This window comes from Falco cherrug, chromosome 9 (genome assembly GCF_023634085.1).
Source record: "Falco cherrug isolate bFalChe1 chromosome 9, bFalChe1.pri, whole genome shotgun sequence".
In the NCBI taxonomy this organism is placed as follows: Eukaryota; Metazoa; Chordata; class Aves; order Falconiformes; family Falconidae; genus Falco; species Falco cherrug.
Genome location: NC_073705.1, coordinates 15,978,403 through 15,998,496, shown reverse-complemented (window position 1 = coordinate 15,998,496; position 20,094 = coordinate 15,978,403). Strand labels below are relative to the sequence as shown.

Sequence of the window (20,094 nt, the reverse complement as noted above, 5' to 3'; positions counted from 1 at the left end):
TGCTGGCAAGGTCAGGCAGGTCTGTTATCTGTGAGGGTAAAATCGTGCAGGGGCAGATGGAGAAGGCCAAACTGTCAGAAGCCCAGCTCCAACCTTGCCAGCCATATAAGCAGCGAGATGCTCCCAACAGCCCGGAAGAGAATGGGCTGAATTAATATGAAAATCTGTCTTTGGCTCTTGTGCTAGGGTAGACAGGAGGTGTCAGAGCAAGACAAGACCTTGCTGAGGTCCCCCCTGTAAACTCCTAAATGAGGATTGATCCCCACATGGCCGTGCACACAGCACAGCAAACCACCACGAGCGTGCTGTGCTGCCCAGCGGCCACGTGTCTCCAGCTCCCTCTGCAACTTGCTGAGATGGGAACAACAGACTCCTGTTGCCCGGCCCCGCCTGTTCATCAGCCAGGATGCTCGGAAACAGGCAACCCTTCAGGAGCTGCAGCTTGCCGTGCCTGGTTATCTCTACTGGACACAACAGGTCCTCAGCTGGCCGAGGTGCAGGACATTGAAGCCTAGCATGGCACTGGGGCTGGGAATTGCTGAAGATGGCTGCTGGGGAGAGGTTACACCTCAATATCCAGTCAGTCAAATGGCCATTCCCATCCCCACAGAGATGGGAAGAATTTTCAGCTGTTGTCACCTAACTAAATGCCGGGAGAAGCTGCACCCTTCACTAGGGCAGAGAGAAAGAGGCAGCAGCAAGAGCGAGAGAATGCAGACTTACTCCTTACCATCGACCCCTTGACTCCTGGAGGCCCTGGGGGTCCCACTGAGCCACGGTCACCCTAGAAGAGACACAGGCACATGGGGAAGAGTAAGGACTTTTGCTAACAAGCACTCTGAGCTGGCAGCGACAGGGATCTAGAGCCAGGAAACAACTAAAATAGCCGTAAATCGCAGCCTGTGCCACCAGATTTCTACCAGAAAGGCTCCCAGTATAGAATAATCTTCATCCTCTTTCAAGTATCCATCTCATCAAAGTAGTTAAAGGGCTACAGCGAGAATTAGCTAATCCTCTATATCCAAGAGAGAGGACTTTACTATTGCCATCAAACCACCAAAGAACAAGAAACAAGCAATGTACCTGAGACCACCCCCAACCCCAGACATTGCTAGGACTGGATCCCAGGGGATCTCCAGCCCTTCCCACCCAAGGCACCGGACGCTGCTGCCCGGAACAGGCGGCTGGTGCTTTCAGAAGGAGACTGTAGGCGTTCTGGGGGACCTTCTATCCTGTGGCTCATACTGAGACCACAGTGCAAACAACAACAACCTGCAATGACCCTGTGTTTATGAGGGGTTCCTCCATGGCCCACCCTAAAGATACTGCCCCTTCTAAAACAAGCCACCATTTGGCATTAAAAAACGACATACTAAAAAAATCACTTACAAATTCCAAAAGTCTTACTTATCCCCACTTGCAGAACATCTCACTTCCCAAGCGCATCCTTGGCTCTACAGCTCAGCCAAGAACGGGAGATGTCTGTGAGCAGCACCGGGACCTGCTGCCACCGGGGTGAGCTGGAGACTCAGTGGCAGGGCATCAGCCGCTCCTTTCGGAGGCGGTGGCAGCTCCCACCACAGCTGCCTGTACCCTCCCTCGCAACCCTGGTAATGCCCCGGGAATTAGGTGTGTTACACTTGTGCGCTTGGGGGGATGAGGAAGGAGGAGTTAGCAAATGCTGCCAAGTAGTTTACACCCAAAATCTGACCTACCTTCCAAGAGCTAAAGTGTAAAGGGAAATACTTCTTGGGCTCTAAGCATCTTATTAAAAACAAATCCCAGAGTCTGTGTTGTCACCAGTTGGCCCTCGTAAACCAGCATAAGGATTTTTTTCTCCCTGAATGCATGGATTTTATTAAGTATGTATTAACTGTATTGTTCTCTTTGATAATCTTTGGACTCTACTGGCTTCAGTCTTAAGTTTTGCAGCTCTCAGGACGAAGACTGCTGACTCAGCTATGTCTAATGAAAGCATATTTCCCACTTCATTTAGCTCACAACAGCATAGTAAGCTGCAGGATGCTATGCCAACTGGAGGCCTGGTTGAGGTTTTGATTTGATGATAGTTATTTCTGTCATCTGCAAGTTTCTCCTGGTAGAGAAGAAGTCTGATAGAAATTGCAGCTGTGCCGAGGATCTCCTAGGGGAGATTTTCAAAGGACAGCCCAGGTTTGCCTTGACACCAATGTAACATTATCACATTATCATGTTACAGAGTCGATCTGCGAGATGAGGATAGCTCGTGCGGTCAAGGCATTGGCATGGAAAACATGGGGCCAGGTGTGAATTTACTGGAGTAGGGGAAAAGATCTCCCCATGCCTCTTGCATGGCAAACCCTTCCACTCCTCATGGGATTCAGGGCTGCACTTGCCACTGAGACAGCTCACTCAGGCACCAGCTTTCTGCGTAACCACCTTGGACACATCACAGACTCTTTATTCCTCCGTTTTCCTTCTGTAAATCACAGCCCACATCGTGTCATTCCTTGCAGTTCTTGTGTGCCTTGACAGTTTGGGCTGAGCCTGCTTCTGCTACTGCCCCACCAGAGCACATCCAGCATACGGGGCTGCCCAAAGCCTGCTGCAGACAGGCAATAAAATGCATCTGCAGCGAACACAGTATAACTGTCACAGAGTCCTGACATCATTACCCAGAGGACAGGGCTTGAAGTAATAAAAGCGAGCGAGAGAACCGATGTGTGGAATGCATCATTTTGTGCTCTTTACTATCTTTATAGCTGGACTGTGAATAATTAAACCCCCAATGAAAACCAGCAGTCTGCAACTGAGATATAGTGAATGACATAGATGATTTGTCTTTGGAAGCTACCCCTGAATAAAATTTTACGCTAATAGAAAACAAATTAATGTCCATTTACATTTTTATGGAAAATAAAACCATTTTTCTTCCCAAAAGAAGCATGTATCTGTACTGCACACAAGAGGGCACCAGGCCTTAGCAGCGTGCCCAATGCAACCACCGGGGCAGCCGGACAGGATGGTCCTCATCAAACAAAAAGGGAAATACCTGAACCAGCCTTCGCTCAAATGGGTGGCTGCACTCCTGCGCCTTCCCTGTACCTGAGAAATTGCTGAAAGCTCCTGTTGAACACAGGCTTAGCCCTGGTCCTGTGTGACCCCACCAGCAACTCAGCCTGGGCTTGTGAGCACATCTCTGCACAAACCCACCTGTAGGCTAAGCTCCTTGGACTCCTCCCTTGACCAGGAATGCAGGGCCGATGGGTCCCCCATTCCCAGAATAAACAGAATTGACTGTCAGATACAAGCTTTCTGGCAGATTTTGAATGAATAAAGCATAGATTTTTAAAGGATATTTGACAGCATCTCCTTGGAGAGCAAACGCACGTTAATTCCTAAATGCAAAGTGGATGACCCTGGATGCGCTGCGTTCCCACTGGGTGTTGCACTGACACGAGAACTTAATCTGCAATATTCTTCCCATCCCAGTCTCCCTCATCCTGCAAAAGTTTTAACAACCGATTCATTGCAAGCGTTCTTACCTTTTCTCCCACTATTCCAGGCTCCCCTACGGGACCAATGAAACCCATTAGACCCTGAGGAAAGAGAAAAGCACAATTAATTTTCAGTTTTATTTGCTGAGAAAGTAAATGATTTCTTTGGTCCACCTTGCTGGTTGAAATAGCACCGCATCCCTTGTACACCGCTCAGTAATTCCTACTGGCTACCAGAGCGGACAGAGTTGCTCCCGGCCATGGGAACGTCTAACTCCACAGCTGGTTCTGCTTTAGGCGCCAGCTGGAACAGCAGCACTAGGATCTGCAAGAGCCACAACACACAGTATAGGGGATGAGTTAAGCACGTTTCGTAGAAAGGCTGAGTCTATAGCATGGCTTTGTTTTCCCAAAACATCGGTGCAGCTTCCCCAAGACTATCGATAGCGGGAGCTCCTGGGTTGCACAGGCTCCAAGAGTTGCCATCATTTTAGCTGCTGTACTGGGTACGCTTCCTCTGGGTTAATCTGAGCTGCCTCAGACCCTTGTGCAAACTAATTTTGCCCTGGACAGTGTCATGCTGTTGCGATGTCAGCAGAAAATAAAGGTCTGAGGACAGAGCCAGAGGGGCCAGCAGGGCAGCAGATCTGTCACACTACTCAGAAACTATCCTGGAAAAAAACCCCCAGTTTAAGCTCAGGATTTGTCAGCATTTAACAACGTTTGGGATAACTAAGAAACAAACAGAACTGCTTTTAATTAGGAAGATGGAAATAGATGGAATCTCAAGCTAAGATTCCTGAGAATTGAAATGCAGCAGCTTCCCTACCAGCTTCAGTGGGTTTCTGGCTCTAGACGTGCAAGGGACTGTCCTCTCTGCCACTGTAGGCACTCTCCCACTGTGTGATTCTCTTAGTCTCATCCCTAGACCCAGCAAGGGTCGTTCAGAGATAGATACGTATATTTAGTTCGTCCAATGAGTCTGTAGCTAAAGGGATTAATCTCCTGTTGAAACACTTCATAACCTGCCCACAGTTTGCATGGGTGGTGTGAATTGAAGCCATACCCCAGCTTGTTTGATTTGAGGCAACAGATTCATTTGGGTACTGGGAGGTGGTTGCTGAGCAAGTCAAGAGACAGGAGATGGATTCTCCAGTGGTATCATCCTACTTTTCCTCTTTTTTAGAATAATTTGAAACCTTCATAATAAATTGTAAAAGTTCGTCGATGCAAATACATCTGACTTTTCACTTCAACATCAAGGAAGTTTTCAAATGACACGCTCAAGAAAACATTCAGCATGAACAAACATAACGGGAAAAAAGCGACGTTATCAAGGCAGCTTCTGGAGAGTGGTCTCAGAAAAAAAAGGAGAGCTTTTCACCCTGCAATCTCCTTTCTGGTGGAACAGCAAGAAAAGAAGCAAAAGTTTCCTCTGTACTCCTGCTTCATTGCTTTTTCTGTTCCCAGCTGGCCTAATGCATGCAGTTTGTAGGGGAGCTCTCTGCACTCTGCATCGCTGTGGGTCTGTTCACAGCTACATATACCTATATGTACCATGTACCACCCAGCTACAGAGGAGCATCCAGCATCAGAGAGCCGCCTCCTTGCAGGCTGTGCAGCTCCTCCTGCCACCAAAAGCCTCTCTCCATGAAGTTACACTCACAATGTAAAGCTGTAGCATAAAATGACCAGCCTCATTGCTCTTCCCATACGCGTGAGGCTCAGCAGACCCATTCAGAGACATAAAACACAATGTGATCCCCTCTCTAAAAGTCGTCGGAGGGAACAGCTTCTGACGATGACTCCAAACACTGAGAGACTTCATGCATTAACATTCCTCACATGGTGCAATTAAATGCCGTCCTTTGAGCATCACTGGAGACAGAGGCTCCTCAATGAGGCATGCTGATGGGTTCCACAAAAGCATCTCTCACTTGGACGCTCAGCTGGCTTCACCTCTTGCAGGGAGCAGCCACACACTCTCTGCTCAGAGCAGCCCGTGTCACACTCTGGTATGGGAGCAACACCCAGGTGAAAAGTGTTTGAAAAGACTCATGAGAGAAGGCAAAGAGCTCAGTGGGTATGTCAGAGCATGGAGTGAAATGCTTGCGTTAGAAATCCATCCAGAGATGATGTCCCAGGAAACCGGCACACCACTGCGCCGTGATGGGAATACCGATCAACCACAGGAAGACAGCGACCACCAGGAAATCTCTACCACCCCACCTGGGACTTGATGTCACCAACCCTTCTGATACCAGCACTGAAATGGGCTTTGCTGCAGCTGAAGTAGTCCCAGTGCACAAGTGTGCTGCTGTGGCCAGGCAGCACGGACACGGCGCACACACGTGGGGGCAAAGCGGTGCTGGACTCCGAGCAGGCTGCCCTGCAGGAGCCAAAGGGAGAGCAGGCAAATTTGCAATATCTGCACGCTCAAGGTTGCCACTGGGTGGCATTGCTGAAGGCGGCTGAATCAATTATCTCTTCAATTAGACACAAGTGCAGAAGCATAGCTGATAACTGCATCCAGTTACTGAAGTTTTCCAGTAGCCCAAGGCCACGAAGAAAGCAAACGTTAAGGCAGAGAGAAAATGGCAAAGCAATGAGATGAAACAGGAAAACACACTGCTAGGCAAAAATAAGATAATAAAGCAAGAAAAAATAAATATGTTCCTTAATTTAGAATTTCTCAGAAAAGCTGCAAAACTCTCTCCCCCCCAGGGAAGATGCTCTCTTTAAGATATTTCTGGGTTACTTAGGTCAGTCCCTGCAGAAGAGAGATCCCTGCTCTTGCAAGCAAATGTTACAGTGGAGAACAAGACTGTTTCAAAAACATCTCTGAGGGACATCACATATCCAGACTCAGGCTTGAAGGCCAACCTTCCCGCCCCCCACAGCAGCTACCACCCTAAAAACTCCCTAAGGAATCTGGGTCACCAAGTGAGGCACGTTGATTGTGCTGCCCTGCCAGCCCGCAGGTGCCTGGCAGATGGGTGGCAGTACCCGCGTACCCGGCGAGGGGAGCGTCCGTGGCTGGGTACGGACCGAAGCGAGGCAGCACAGCAGGGACCCTGTGACGTGGCCAGGCTTCCAGCACAGTAGCTCTGTAGTGCTTGCAGCCAATACTGCCTGCTCTGGGCTACATTAACGAATGCTGCTGTGTCTGCAAGCAGACACAAATCGAGAGAGATATGTCTAGGCAAAATAAATCTTGATAAATTATTGGGAGTATATGAAACAACTGAGGGAGATTGGGTAACGATATTCTTCACCGACCAAAATGGGATCAACACTAAAGGGAACACAAGCAGCAAAAGATTTAGGTTTTAAGAACCAGAAAAGCCACCAGTGGCAAACATTAAATCAAAGCAGACCTGAATCGTGGCCATTACGCTAAAATGGCTGCGGCGTAACATATTTTTCCCAGGTTCCCAGGGCTGAAAAGAAGCCTTGCATCAAACGCGACTCCAGGCAATGTGTGTAATGATGCACGTGAAGTCCCAGCAGCGGTGGCTGCCCAGATAAAGGCCCACAGTATACAGGAAAGAATGTAAAACATTTATATTAGATGGGGAGTTCAGCATGTCGCTCATGATTCAGTCTGCTGTATTCCTCAGCCAAGGGCATGGTGGAAAAGGGATGGAGATTGTTAAAAAGTTGCTGGGGGCTTGGGGGGAAGGAAAGGGGGGGGGACTGGTGGGTTGTAATTCCTAACTCCTGTCTGGCTTTCCCCATTTATTGTCCAGCCCTGTCATAATTAAGCCCCCCCTCTTGGCTGCATCAACAGAGAGCAAGTCAGCAATGAAGCCTTGCATAAATCATAGCCCATTTGAGAGAAACAACCGAAAGGCGAGCCCAGCGTGAGCAGGGTCTCCCAGGGACGGGACCGCCAGTTGCTCCCAGCAGGAACCGATCATGGCCTTTCTGTTTTACTGGTTCGCTAGAACTCAAAACAAAACAAACCAGGGACAAAGGACGGGAGGGAGTAAATGTACAATTCTCCCATTCAGATGAAAGAAAGGGAAAGTAAAACAGTAAATATCACAGTTTAAGGGAGGACGCTCTGACCCGCAAAGAAAAGCCATGCGGTTTAACCCCCTGTGCACCGGGCTCAGCTGTACCCTGCAGCTGCGTGGGGGTCCCACCGTGTGTTGGGGGGCGAGGGGAGAAACACCGGGTCCGATCAAAGAGGCTCCATGCGCTACAGTGCCCGTAAATCCCTGAACGAGGGGGCTGCAGCTCAGAAAGACGCTCCGGAGGGGAAGGCAAGTGCATTGGGAAAGGCACTGCTCTAAGACGTGGGGAACGCCGGTGCAATTCCCTGCTTGGGTCTCGGTGACCCGTCTGACCTTGGTCAAGTCAATCCGTATCTCTGCAGGTCAGACCCCACCGGCAAAATGCCGCTACAGCCCAGCCCTCCTTTGTAAAAGAACTGCAAGGAAAACACATTAAGGTGACAACTGATGCCGCTGGTTTCCTTTGCCAAATTATTTTAGAATAAAATCTGCTATTGGGACAATATGCTTTTCCCTCGCAGGGAGAGAGACCCCCAGGGGGCCGTGGAGTGCCTGCCTGCCCAGCACGGTGCAATGGGTGCATGGTGACCCTGGCATGGCCACGTGAGTGAGCAGGGCTGTCACTTCTTGTACGGGAGGAGGGATTCAAAAGGCTGCTCCTGCTATGACAGGACCTCCTCATTCCTGTTAAGGATGTAGGTCAACCATGGCCTCTTTCAGCTGGAACACTCCATTGATAGTTTCAGTCTCTAGTGCGGGGGGTGTGTGTCTCTGGGCTTGTGTCACCCTTCCTCAGTTTGCTGTCCCATTTGCTGCAGGGTGTTGCTTCTCCCGCAGGGCTGTCTGACCTCCAAGGTGGACATTTCAGTCAATTCTCTGCTCTGCATTCCCAGCTCTGGAACAGGAAGGCTGGTGGCCTGGAGCAGAGGTCCCGTATTCTTCTTCATACTCTCCTGCCTCCATCTACTGGCAAGGAAGGGTTAAATCACACATTTCCAGGGTACAGGGGAGCCCAGCAGCTGAAATCCTTCCAGCATGTGAAGACATCAAGCACCTTATGAATGAACTTCCTGAGTCAGTGTCCTTGGAACATAAAAACCAACACACCAGGGACTACCCTGTGGCTTAAATTTGTGGCTTTTCCAATGAGAGCTCAAGTGTCACTGGAAACCTCACAGAAACTCCCACATTTGCCTAATGAGCTGTCCCAGAGAAAGGGAAGTGAGATCCAATGAGATGGACGTGGACGGCTGATCTTTCCTCATGCTGCTACGCTGAGGGTTTCTGCCCAGAGGGAGCCCATATGGAGGGCAGAGCAGCAAGTCTGAAAGGTCTGACCACTCCTACATGCGCAGGGAACAGAGAACATCAAGGCTTCCACAAGAAAAACCAGTGGTGAGGCGAGGGGGTCTCCTAGTGCCAAGCAACCTGGGGAGCGCAACCTCTCAGAGCTCTGCAAAAAACCAGCCCAGCCCCAAAATCCCACGCTGAGGCTTAGGTGGAGGGAGGGATGAAACCCCAACACTCCAGCATCGTTCAGCAAAGGTGTGACGGGAAAGGAGGTGATTTCTCACTAACCTGGTGCAACATTTTTGTTCTAATGACTTGACTGGTATGGAAACGGAAATTCTTTCTGGGTGATATTTCTAGACAGAGACTAATTGACTAATACAGGCAGCTTTCATACCGCTGGGTTGGTTTCAGTGTCAGCGGAGGCCAGCTGTGTTTTCTTTTTGGTGAACAGTGCCTACAGTTTTCATCCAAGGTTAGTCCTGAGGGATGTTAAAGAATAATAATCCTAATGATGTTTTGTCCTTCAAGGATAAATCTTGTTAAGGATCTCAAAGCTCTTCAAACATTCATTTTTAACTGTATATACAACAGCGCCCATAGGTGCCACCTGAGAATAGGAGACATTGTACTAAGCGCTGTTCAGAGCTGCCTCATGCCTTCCACAGAAGGGGAAACTGAGGCACAGAGCACTGGAAGATGTTGCCTGACATTGTGCAGAATTTGATAAAGCTGCAACTAGAACTCAGATGTGTGGAACAACTTTGCTTATTCAGTTGTTGCTCTTCATGGAGTAAATTATTAACCGTAATATAGAAATGACTAATTTCCAAATACAAATAACTACCCTTGTTATATACCAAGGCTCATCAGAGTGCTGGTACTGAAGGGGATCCACCTTGGTTTTTTGGTCGTTTGGTCAGAAACCCATGGGAGCAGTGGTCTTCAATCGCTGCATATGGCAAAAGAAGAGCCCAAGAGGCTGATGAGCTAAATCAAACCAAACCAAACCAAACTCGTTAACGATCCGGCAGGGAAGGTGTTGGTAAGGGCAGCTGTGCTGAGAAGCAACACCCTTTTTGCCAGGGCCAGCTGCTGCAGCCAGCTTGGTGTGGTCATGGAGCAATACATGGAACATGTTGGAGGCTCCGTGGCTGCAATTTCAGGGTTGGTGGTGGACAAGTAGGTTGGTTTCGATCACAGAGACATGGGAACAATTGTTTCTTTTTCCTTGATGCCTGTGGTTCCCCTGAAGCCTACAGGAATGATACATGTCCCCTGCTACCCCAGCAGAATGTTCTCTTGCGGTACAACAAAATGCAGCTCAGTCCCTCTCTTCCCCAGGGTCTGGTTTCTTCAGCGGCTATCTCCTCTGCTCCCAAAAAATCCAGTGGGAGTCAAAGCAGCACAGCACCCAAAGCAGAGGAATCTACCCTTAAAACACACCTAGGCAAAGTCTGGAAATTGCCCTTTTAGGGGTAAGAGGAGTATACAGAAATCCACAATCTTTTTCCTGACCATGGCTGTGCCTCCTTGAGGAGCACATCTGGCTGCACGTGCCACACTGCTGCTGTCCCTGACAGCACATCTGCTTGAACTGTGGCTGTAACAGAGCACTCTGCCTATGGAAACACCTCCAGGTTAAATCAGACACCATGGTCACAGCCCGTGTGTTCACAGAGAGCTTCAGCCAGACTAAGAGCACCCCAGCTGTAGCACCAGGGCTATGGACAGGTTTGGGGTGGCAAAAAGCCCCTGGCCCCTGTCCTCTGCCTGCACTCTGGTCAGCTAGGAGACACCGTACGTCGGAGATTGTCAAACAGGGAAGGAAAAGGAAGTTTACCTGCTCACCAACTTTCCCTGGTCGGCCACGGTTTCCTGGCTCACCCTGCAGGACAAGGAGAGACAAGGCACACGGGTTACCTGGGGCTGGCAGCCAGACCCTCCCGGCAGCCCGTGATCTGGGCTGCTGCCGTGAGTGTGGAAAATCTGCAAGAAACACCACCTGACAAAAACAGCTGTGACTCGAACGATAACCCAAGGCAAGAAACACGGCTGATAAAGACGGAGCAAAACCTTGCTGCTCTGGATTGAAATGCCCCAAAAGCAGCTGGTCCTGCTGTGGTAAAATAACCCCCACAAAACCAAACTCAGATACTGAAATCTAAGCTGTCTGCTTCCCTGTGGCATAGCCCAGTCCTGGTTGCTTTATCCCCATGTTTGAAAAGGCACGAGCACTCAAGAGGGATGTTCCTGAAGCAGGGTGTTTCTGACCCATAACACTTCAACCTGAAAGACTATGTAAAATAGATGACGACAAAAACACAGCAGCAGCAGGGAAGAGTAGGGAAGGACCCCGATCAACCAAAGGATTTGAGGAAAGCAAGAGTGCAGACACCATGGGGAGGTGTAGTTCCTGAATGACAGAGGAGAAAGGATCCAAGAAAATTCACCTGCTAGTGGGAAAGACAACCCAAATATTCCCAGGCAATGCTGCATCCTGGTTCTGCTCTTGCAAAATATCAAACATAATCATGTTACTATCACGTGGAGCATCCGGATGAAAAACACAGAAAAAACCCTACGTAAGATAAATCACAGTGCAGGATGAGAGAAGTTCAGAGAGTAAGAAACATGAGGGGTGAAGAGGAGAATTTCAGACCCACCAGGGATGAGGGCAGCCGCGGCAGTGCTCGGAGGCCAGCGGAGCACCCCTGGATGGGCCATCCAGTGGCTGCTCCCTGCTAACCAGTATTGTCTGCGGGTGATGGCAGCTGTATTTTCTCAGTAGGCAGATACTCCAGATGTGCTGCCAGGCCACATTTTTGCTATTTATTGTTTGAAGAGGTTGTTTTTGTTGGGTTTTCTCTTTCCTTTTGAGTGTGGGTTTGTGGAGCGAACTGCCTTGGGATGGCTCCAGCTGCTAATTAGGCAGCAAAGATAGGAATGATGTGCATTGTTTTAGAACAAAACCGTGGAGAAGCAATGGAAAATAAGATGAGATGATGGAGAGGGGAGTTGGTTAATATCAGAGGAACACACTTGTTTATAATAAAGCACATGGCTTAAAAAAAAATGCACCATCGTTCTTTTTGCTGAAGACACCAAACAGAAGCTAAGACCCCAAAATTCAGAGAAAAAGAGAAACTTCTCAGGTCCCCTTGTCCTCTCTGGAATGAATACCCCAGGCTCGAAGCGCGGTAAAGTTGAGAGAGAAAAGCCATTTGCCTTCTTTCTTTCCTCCCTTCCACCCGCTGCCTCTCTGATCATGAGTGAACTCCTTCCTCACCTTTGGACCATTGGGACCAGGTCTTCCCGGAAATCCCTTCTGGCCAGATCGACCCTGAAATACATGGAAAAACAATAAAGAGAAAAAGCTTGCAGCTGCCCCTGGTCACAGCAGCGTGTCTGTGAACCTGTGTGGTGCAGCTTACAACCAAACGCCTCCTGTGAATTCAGGGCGCTGGAGATGTAGCAGCCCTTACCGAGGCCAAGGCAAGACAGCAAGAGGAAAGTGCTGTGCCTCAAGCAGCACCAGTTTTGCTCCACAGGGAACATGCCCAGACAGTTACTCCAAGGTCCAGCCCGTTTCTGACCCTCCAGCTCAATTCCATTACTTAAACATTGCCTCCGAAACGTAACGCCTGGACTATGACCAACCATATCAAGGGCGTCGTGGCTACCCTTCGGTTTATCACGTGCTGCATTCAGCTGATTTACCCCACTTGCAGCAATTTTCTTGTAGGAATGCCAACAAGGACATCAGCAGCCTGAGCATTCAAAGATGGTACTTCCCTAGCGCTGGCAGGGACTTGGCCATGTAAGCTTCTTATGGGCTCCATCCCAGCATCCAGAGAGGATTTGGGAGCCGAACTGTCCCTACAGTGGGGGGAAGCCAGGCTAGCATTCACAGCTACAGCTCTGAAAAGCAGAAAAACCCCTGCAGACCAAAAGGTTCATGTTGAGCCTTCCCTTTGGCTAGAACACTTATGGTGCTGTCCCACATGCTGCTCTGGAAAGGAATGAACGTGTCTACCAGAACAGTGGAGAAAATTCAAGAGAAAACATTTATTTCCTGATCCACCGAGAAGTTCCAGCACACTTACCAATTTTCAAGATATTTTATTAACCTGAGATGACAATTATGTACACAACCATTACCAAAGCCTGATCTGGCAAGCTCGCATTTATGGTAATAAACTTTTTGCTTCTTCTAACTTTGTTTCTGTGATACATCACTGTGTTCAGAGTGACTTAGAGGTCAAAAAGGACTCTCTCTCACTGTCTGGTCCTTTTTCTTGCTTTTCCCTCTACTCATTGAAAAGCACCGTAAATCAAGGAAGAAACACCAGGGCTGGTTACAGAGAGGGTTTCCAGTCAACATGCTTTATCCTGAGGATGAACTATTTAAATGTTAGAGGGCTTTTCAAGGTTTGAAGACTTTAAGCAGGCTACAAAATTAGAGTCCCACTCAATGCCCTGTGCAAGATACTTCCTTGACTTTCAGCCATCCTGGACCAAGCAGCTGGACCAAGCCCTGGACAAGACAATATTTCTTGGAAGGGCACATCAGTCCCCAAACCAAGAGGCTTGAAGCTTTATGCTAGTTTAACTACAATTCCATTGCAAGGTCAGAGCTGGTAGTAACTGAGTAACCGACTGAAACCTACCTCTGGACCAGGGACTCCTGGTGGTCCTAAGGGTCCTTCATCTCCCTGAGGTGAAAAGAAGTTAAAATAAAAGGAAAGTAGTGACACAATTTGCACCCACCCAGCAGCAAGAATGAAAGGTCTGCAGCATGAGCAGCAGTTAAACACAGGCTGTGTACTCAGCTGTCACTTTTAACAACAGAGTCCTTTAGAATCTTAGAGCTGGGAGCTCAGCATCTCAGGTTTCTCATCTCCCTTCCTCATCTCACAAAAAAAAAAAAAAAAAAAAAAAAATTGACCAAAGCCTACACCAGTTGATTTGGCTTATCGTGGGGTGGATTTGGCCCATAGGGTACTGTGGACACGCTCACATGACTCTGCTTCATTTGATTTGGCAAGGATACGAATGCTGTAGGGCGCTCTACTCTTTTTCTTTCTTTTTTTTGCCCCACAAAAAGGGTGTTGCAAAATTTCCCACAGAACCATTTGGCAACTGTATGAAGGTTTCCCTTTTGCTTTCAAATGGGACTACACATGCTGCAGGATGGAGCTATCTCAAAATCTCACACAGCAATTGGATTCGGTCCTCTCCCTTGGCTCTGCACCAAATCCTAATGTGATAGGATGAGAACTACAGTTTCTAGGAGACCTTCAATTAAGCCTCACAAAAATTATCTCAAGTGTCTAAAACCAACTGCCAAGAGAGAAATTAAAAGCGCCCTTGGCAGCCACAGTTCTGGCTGTTCTCATTTAGGTGGTCAGCCGTGGTAATGAAGTGGCACGAGCTGGCGGGCTGAAGATGGGACTGGAAGTCAGGAGCCCAGCTCAGCAGGCTCAGGCAACTCCCCCCCATCCCCCCACCCCCATATGCTACATTTCTAAAGGAGAGGTAACCCACAGTCTCAACCTTGGATAGGCAGAGGTGGTGGTGTGGTCTGCTGCGCCTTCAAAGTCCTTCAGCGCAGCTACGTCAAACTCCATGTCCATGTCTTCAGTCTTACTTTTACACTCACTAACTAGAGCAAATTGAAGGCAGCTTGGTCATGCCTGCCTGAATCTGGAATGCAAGGCTTCGATTCCCTTTGTAAATTGCCTAGAATATTTCTCTCCCCCCCCGACCCCCCCCCCCAATTTCAGTGCAAATAAATGAGCTGATTTGCATTAATCCCATTTAGAGACCAAGCAAAAGAGTTCCCAGAAAAAGTTAGATTATTAGTGCTATTAGAACAAGCTCCTGCCCACGCGTGCAACAAGTATTATTTGCAAAATGTCTCACGACTCTGGACAAACAGCTTACGCCGGAGTAAATGAGACAAAACTGCGCTGAAGTCACTGGAGTCCCAGTGGGGTAAAGGAGCGCACTGGGGCCGCCTCTGCTGCTGCTGCCGCTGCCGCGCTCACAGCACCCGGACAATGAGCTCAATGACAACTGCCCTGCTCAGTAACTGCGGGTGGAATGAGGCTTCACGTGTGCAGGTGAAGCGGTAAGGGCAAGCCGCGAGCTCCAAGGTGCTGGCGCAGGTGACTCTGCAGAGCAGCGTTCAATTCACAGACTCTGCAGTACGAAAGGACATTGCTCGTGCAAGCGAGTGGGGTCTGCAGGGCTCACGGCTGGAAGAAAACGCATTTACAAGGAGCGGGAAGCAAAAGCCAGGTCAGGATTGCCTGGGCGAGGGGGTGTGCAGGGAACAGGGCGCTGACGCCCACTTGGGGTGCAGGGGAACAGGCTTTAAACACAAAGCGGTGCAGAGGTCAGGATCAGCAGGTGCCGCAGTGACCGCAAGCCAAGATGGCAGGACTGCAGTTTGGGGAAGCTCTTCCATGGGTCTCTGATCACTGAATATAAGCCTCTGCTTCCACATGCAGAGGGACGGGGGGATTTCAAGTCACAGGCACCATTTCAGCACGTATTAATCTTCAAAACTCAACATTATTCTTTAGACCCAATCTGCTCTTAGTCTGAAGACACTCACCTCTTGTCCAGGCAGTCCTCTCGGCCCAGGTAAACCTCGTGCTCCTGGCTTTCCCTGAGAAAAAGCCAAAGGAAAAGACACTCACAAAACAGAAACGTAAGCTCAGAAGGGCAATTAAAAAGAGAAAGTCTCTTTCACAGCTACAGGAAATCATCCAATGTCAATTTTGTTACAGAAAAAAAATAATGAAAAAAAGAAAACCCTGCACTTGGAGGGACCTCAAGCCAAACAGACCAAGTTGAAGCGCTGGCCAGGACAATCTTTAGGAATCTCCAGGGCTTTCTCTCTCCCCCCTTCCCACTACTTTGTTTTCCCTGGCTGCTTCCCACCCCACACAGAGCTGCAGTCTCTACTCCGCTCACCTTCAGGCCTTCGGGACCGTTTTCTCCTGGGGGGCCAATGTCACCCGGGAAGCCCTGAAGAAAACGAGAGACAGTGAGGGTGCGGAGGTGGACCCCTGCAGCCAGCTTCAGAGGAGACCCTCCACCAGGGTTTTAATTCAAGGCTGAGGGCTGAGACATCTGTTAGGTGCCGGCAGTGTCCGCGCGTGGGCCACTGCACATCTTCCAGAGGGAACGAAACAGGACAACGGGAGCAGCGCTATGGGCTTGATTCGAGAGCAGCCTTTCCCAGCAGCTCCCTTTAGGTCCATCTTCTTGCAAGAGTTATTGCTGTGAGGGCCTCCCTGTCATCACACAGCTAAAAACAGCAATTTGGGTTTTAATTAATCTTTATGAGTCAGCGCATAATCTTACTGGCTCCAAGAAGCAAACTGCACTGCACGCCTCAGCGACGAAGGGGAGCGGGCGAGGAATTAGGAAAGGTGCTGACATGCTCGTTAGCTGCTGCCTTCAGCCAGGCAGCGACTCCTTTCCACCCACCAGCCCTTCGCTGAGGAAACAAAGGAGTCTGTGCTCACTTCCAACAGCAACAAAGAGGAACGATTGCTAAGTGGCAGCACTCGACCAAGAGCCCTTCCAGAGCCAGCAAAATACCAGAGCACTGATGAAGGGAAAACAGACCATCAGTTGTGCTGGAAGTGGCTCTCAAGCATCTTACAGATGTTGTCTGGTTGGATACGAAGGAGAGAAATGGCAACGCGCTGGGGGATGATGACCCTGCATTTAATGTATCACTGTGACAATTTTTTTGGTAAGGGCAGTAAGTCTTTTTCTACTTCAAATGGTATTTTGTGGGGGAAAAACTGAAAAAAAAACCCTCCATGATGTCTATGATAAGATGTGGAAGGAAAAGCCAGGAAACCATGAGATGTAGGATGGGTCATGAGCTCATCTTGATCCTCCTTACCTTGTCACCACTCATGTATGTCATACCCTAGCAAGGAAGAGAAGCCCTAGCCTGAATAGAGGGTGGGTGGAAAGTGAGATGCAAGATTCAAGAAATGAATGTGCTGCCCCCACAAAAGCTGCTGAAGAACAAAAAGGGCCAGAGAACACCACAGTGAGTAGAAACACCAGTGTTGACAGAGATAGCCGGTGGCTGGAACACCGTCTGGGACTCTATTCCAGTGCATCACCAGCTTCTCTCACATCTTTTGGAAGCTTTGTTTGCTTTCCCGGGCTTGAGATCTTCCCTCCACAAAATGATAGGATGCTCTGCTTTGCAGTGAGTGTCTGCCAAGGTGTTAAAAAAGAAAAAAAGGCAAGATGGGGGGAGGTGATAGGTTGTGACATGCTGTTTGCCAGGTTAAAGACAATCTTTGGGGACCGACCTTTCTGAACAACAGCAGAACATGCTGTTACATATAGGATTTGCACGGGAAGATTGGAAAAAAAAAGGCTTGGAAAAGTAGCTGGAGATCAGGAAATCTGAGCACAGGTGGTCAGAAGGTACAAGATGGACAGCTTGCCCTGTCTCCCAGTTTGAACAAAAGTGGACCTCAATTCATTAATTAACAGTAAATCCCACAGCACAGCAAAGCTCTTTCCGTCTCGGCATTTCTGGAGGCCTGGTGGGACCTAGTCCTAAAACAATCCATCTGCCTGTCATTAGCAAAGGCTCTGACCCCAGAACACACCGCTTTGGGGCTGGTAGATGTATCAGAGCTCAGGTGTCATGGTGAGCAGCAGCGGTGGCAGCTGTCCCCTCCCTCTGTCAGGCTGGGTGCCCACATGGGAGGCGGTGTTTGGCTCTTGCTTTCCATGTGAATTCACAACAGCTATATACATGTGCTTCCTAATCAAAACCCTGTGTGGGGCTGCCTGTGCAGAGCTCGGGAGCTAAAAGCCTCCAGTGGGAAAGGAGATTGGCATCTCTAACAGCCTCTCAAATGGCACACGGGTGCTGCTCAGCCAGCTGATTCTCAGTGGGGTGGCAAGCTGCAGACATCCAGTAACTACTGCTGCAGAGGCAAAACAAGATGGGAGAGAGGTGGTATCACGTGGGTTTGTGGAAGAAAGGATACTGCAGAAGTTACCAAGGAAAGGAAAGATGTGAGAAGGAAGGGGTGGGACATACCTCAGGGCCAGGTGGTCCTGGAAACCCAACTGGACCTTTGTCACCGACTTTTCCCTGCAGAAATCGGAAGAACATGGAGAAAAGTGAGCTGGCTCCTGGCTACTGCTTTCCTGATCAGAACAGCACACCCCTGCCAAGCTGCCCTCCCAGCTGGGCGCTGAACCTTTAGAAAGGGAGATTAGGAAGCAGAGGATGCTTGGTTACTTACCAGGGGGCCTGCTTTCCCTCGTGCCCCAGGGACCCCAGGCAAACCCTGGCTGCCCTGAGAGAGACACATTTTTTTCAGAAAACACAATGAAGCATCAAAACATACCAATTGCGCAGGCTCCAGCTCCTCCGCAGCAGAGCAAGGAGCACCTTCTAAAGGCTGAGATCAGCCCGCCAGGGAGCTGGGACTAACGGCACCAACATCAGGGAGGTGTTTCTGCTAAAGCTGGGGCTGAATTTAGCCCCGAAGAACACAGGGGCTGCTGCAGTCAGTTACGGCTCAGCGCCATGTCGGCCCCAGTGCAGTGCTCAGTACTGTGGTAGTCTGCTGAGGTCAGTATCATATTGTAGTCACAGGGGAGAAGTAATTTGCTTGGAAGTTATGCACGGCGTTCAGTGCTTTACTGGGTCAGGGTTTAAGTTGCTGCACTGAGCAGAGAAAATCTCTGAGTCTGCAGCAGCTGGACCACCCACGTTCACACCCATCCCCATCAAGCCCACCCCATCACTTCCAATTTCTGCATGAAGATGTGGCCCCTTTTATAGAAAGCCCCCAGCAGAACTGCTTTTATTAGGAGTAACCACAAAATCTACATCTTTAGAAAGATACAGCCGACCCCAGATGAGAGCTACCCGAGCAGGGGAACCTGAGAGCAGGTTGCAGCTAGTTCCAGCTCCTTGTGGTTTAAGATGAGCTGAGAAAGCTGGTGGCCACACATACTACTACATAAGGGGGGGGGGGGGCGGAACTGTAGGAAAGAAAAACAATTACCTTGTCTCCTTGGAAGCCGATATCTCCTGGAACACCTGCTCCTCCCTGATCACCCTGGATACACATCACCAGAGAGTTAAAATAGGCAACAGCATTGGCCAAAATGCCCAGGCAGATGCTAGACGGTGCGTTGTACAGCAAAAGTCTCATTGCTACCCCCATTCAAACCTGAACTGCTGGCAAACCGTAGATCATATTAACTGTAACAACAATCCCGAACGAAAAATGTATTTGCCAACACTGATTCTAAAGTGAGAAATGAAACTGCAGGAGAGACAAAAATGTGAATTCCCAAGCATTGTGTTTCTATAGAAGCTGCAAGAAGAGAGACCATGTTCTTCTGGCTAACAGCAACCGTGAAGGTGGTGAAGCGTCAAATATCAGCTGAACAGAAGAGCTAGTTTAGGTTTCAATGAACAGACCTTTTCCTCTCATAAGGCTCTATAGAAAAGAAAAAAATACTCGGGGTTTTATGTGAACATATCCTAGTGCTGGCATCAAAGATCAATCCTCTTCCATAAGAAAACAAGAGTACTTCTAGTAATGCTTTAGTACCAGCTTGCTGCCAATATCTAGGCTGATTCCCTGGGAGGGGTGGGCTGGTGTTCACTGGGACGGGGATCCCATCTTTGAGCACACCACCACTGACAGTTATTTCCCAACGGACCTATCTTTCCTTCTCCTCTTCGGACCGTGGTAGCCGATTCTGACTCCCCGAGTAGGAAATAAGGATCCCTGAAGGTTTTCTGAGGAGCGGTGGGCTACCTTCCACTGCCTCTTAGCCTGGCTGTTAGCAGGCTGTTGGACCAGATGACCCCCTGATGGCCCTTCCACCCTCATTTATTTAGCAATTTACTTAAAGAATGAGTCAATGAGGGGGTAGAGAAAGGGAAATTCTACTTGGGAAGTCAAAGGAGGAATGACTGTAGAAACTTGGTACAATGACAAGACTCAACAGAAATAACTGTTAGAGGAACTCTGTCCCATGCGAAGCACACGCCTCCAAACTTGGCCTCCTAGGAAGGGAACAAGCCATACAAGAGCAGAGAGCTATATGTTTAAACACAGTCCACATGGAAGACATACGGATTCCTGCAACAGAGCCAAAGGCTGCACGGAGCTGACAGAGGAAGCCTGCTTCTACCCCAGCAAAAGCCACCCACTGGTTATCAGAGAGCTGAAATAATTCTGGCTACTTCAGTGACATGCAGGGGATAATGAAATTGTGGA

General features: G+C 49.1%; 1 protein-coding gene across 2 annotated transcripts in view; it reads right to left on the bottom strand.

Moving 5' to 3' along the window:
• Positions 1-20,094, bottom strand: part of COL27A1 (collagen type XXVII alpha 1 chain) — a 160,065-nt gene that overhangs the window by 59,462 nt on the left and 80,509 nt on the right. For both annotated transcript variants that reach the window (XM_027809525.2, XM_027809526.2), the window contains 10 exons: positions 18,865-18,918; positions 18,094-18,147; positions 17,886-17,939; positions 15,770-15,823; positions 15,408-15,461; positions 13,456-13,500; positions 12,075-12,128; positions 10,629-10,673; positions 3,525-3,578; positions 731-784 (listed from right to left, as the gene is read on the bottom strand). In XM_027809525.2, the coding sequence (XP_027665326.1) occupies positions 731-784; positions 3,525-3,578; positions 10,629-10,673; positions 12,075-12,128; positions 13,456-13,500; positions 15,408-15,461; positions 15,770-15,823; positions 17,886-17,939; positions 18,094-18,147; positions 18,865-18,918 (522 nt within the window). The remainder of the gene's footprint in view (positions 1-730; positions 785-3,524; positions 3,579-10,628; positions 10,674-12,074; positions 12,129-13,455; positions 13,501-15,407; positions 15,462-15,769; positions 15,824-17,885; positions 17,940-18,093; positions 18,148-18,864; positions 18,919-20,094) is intronic.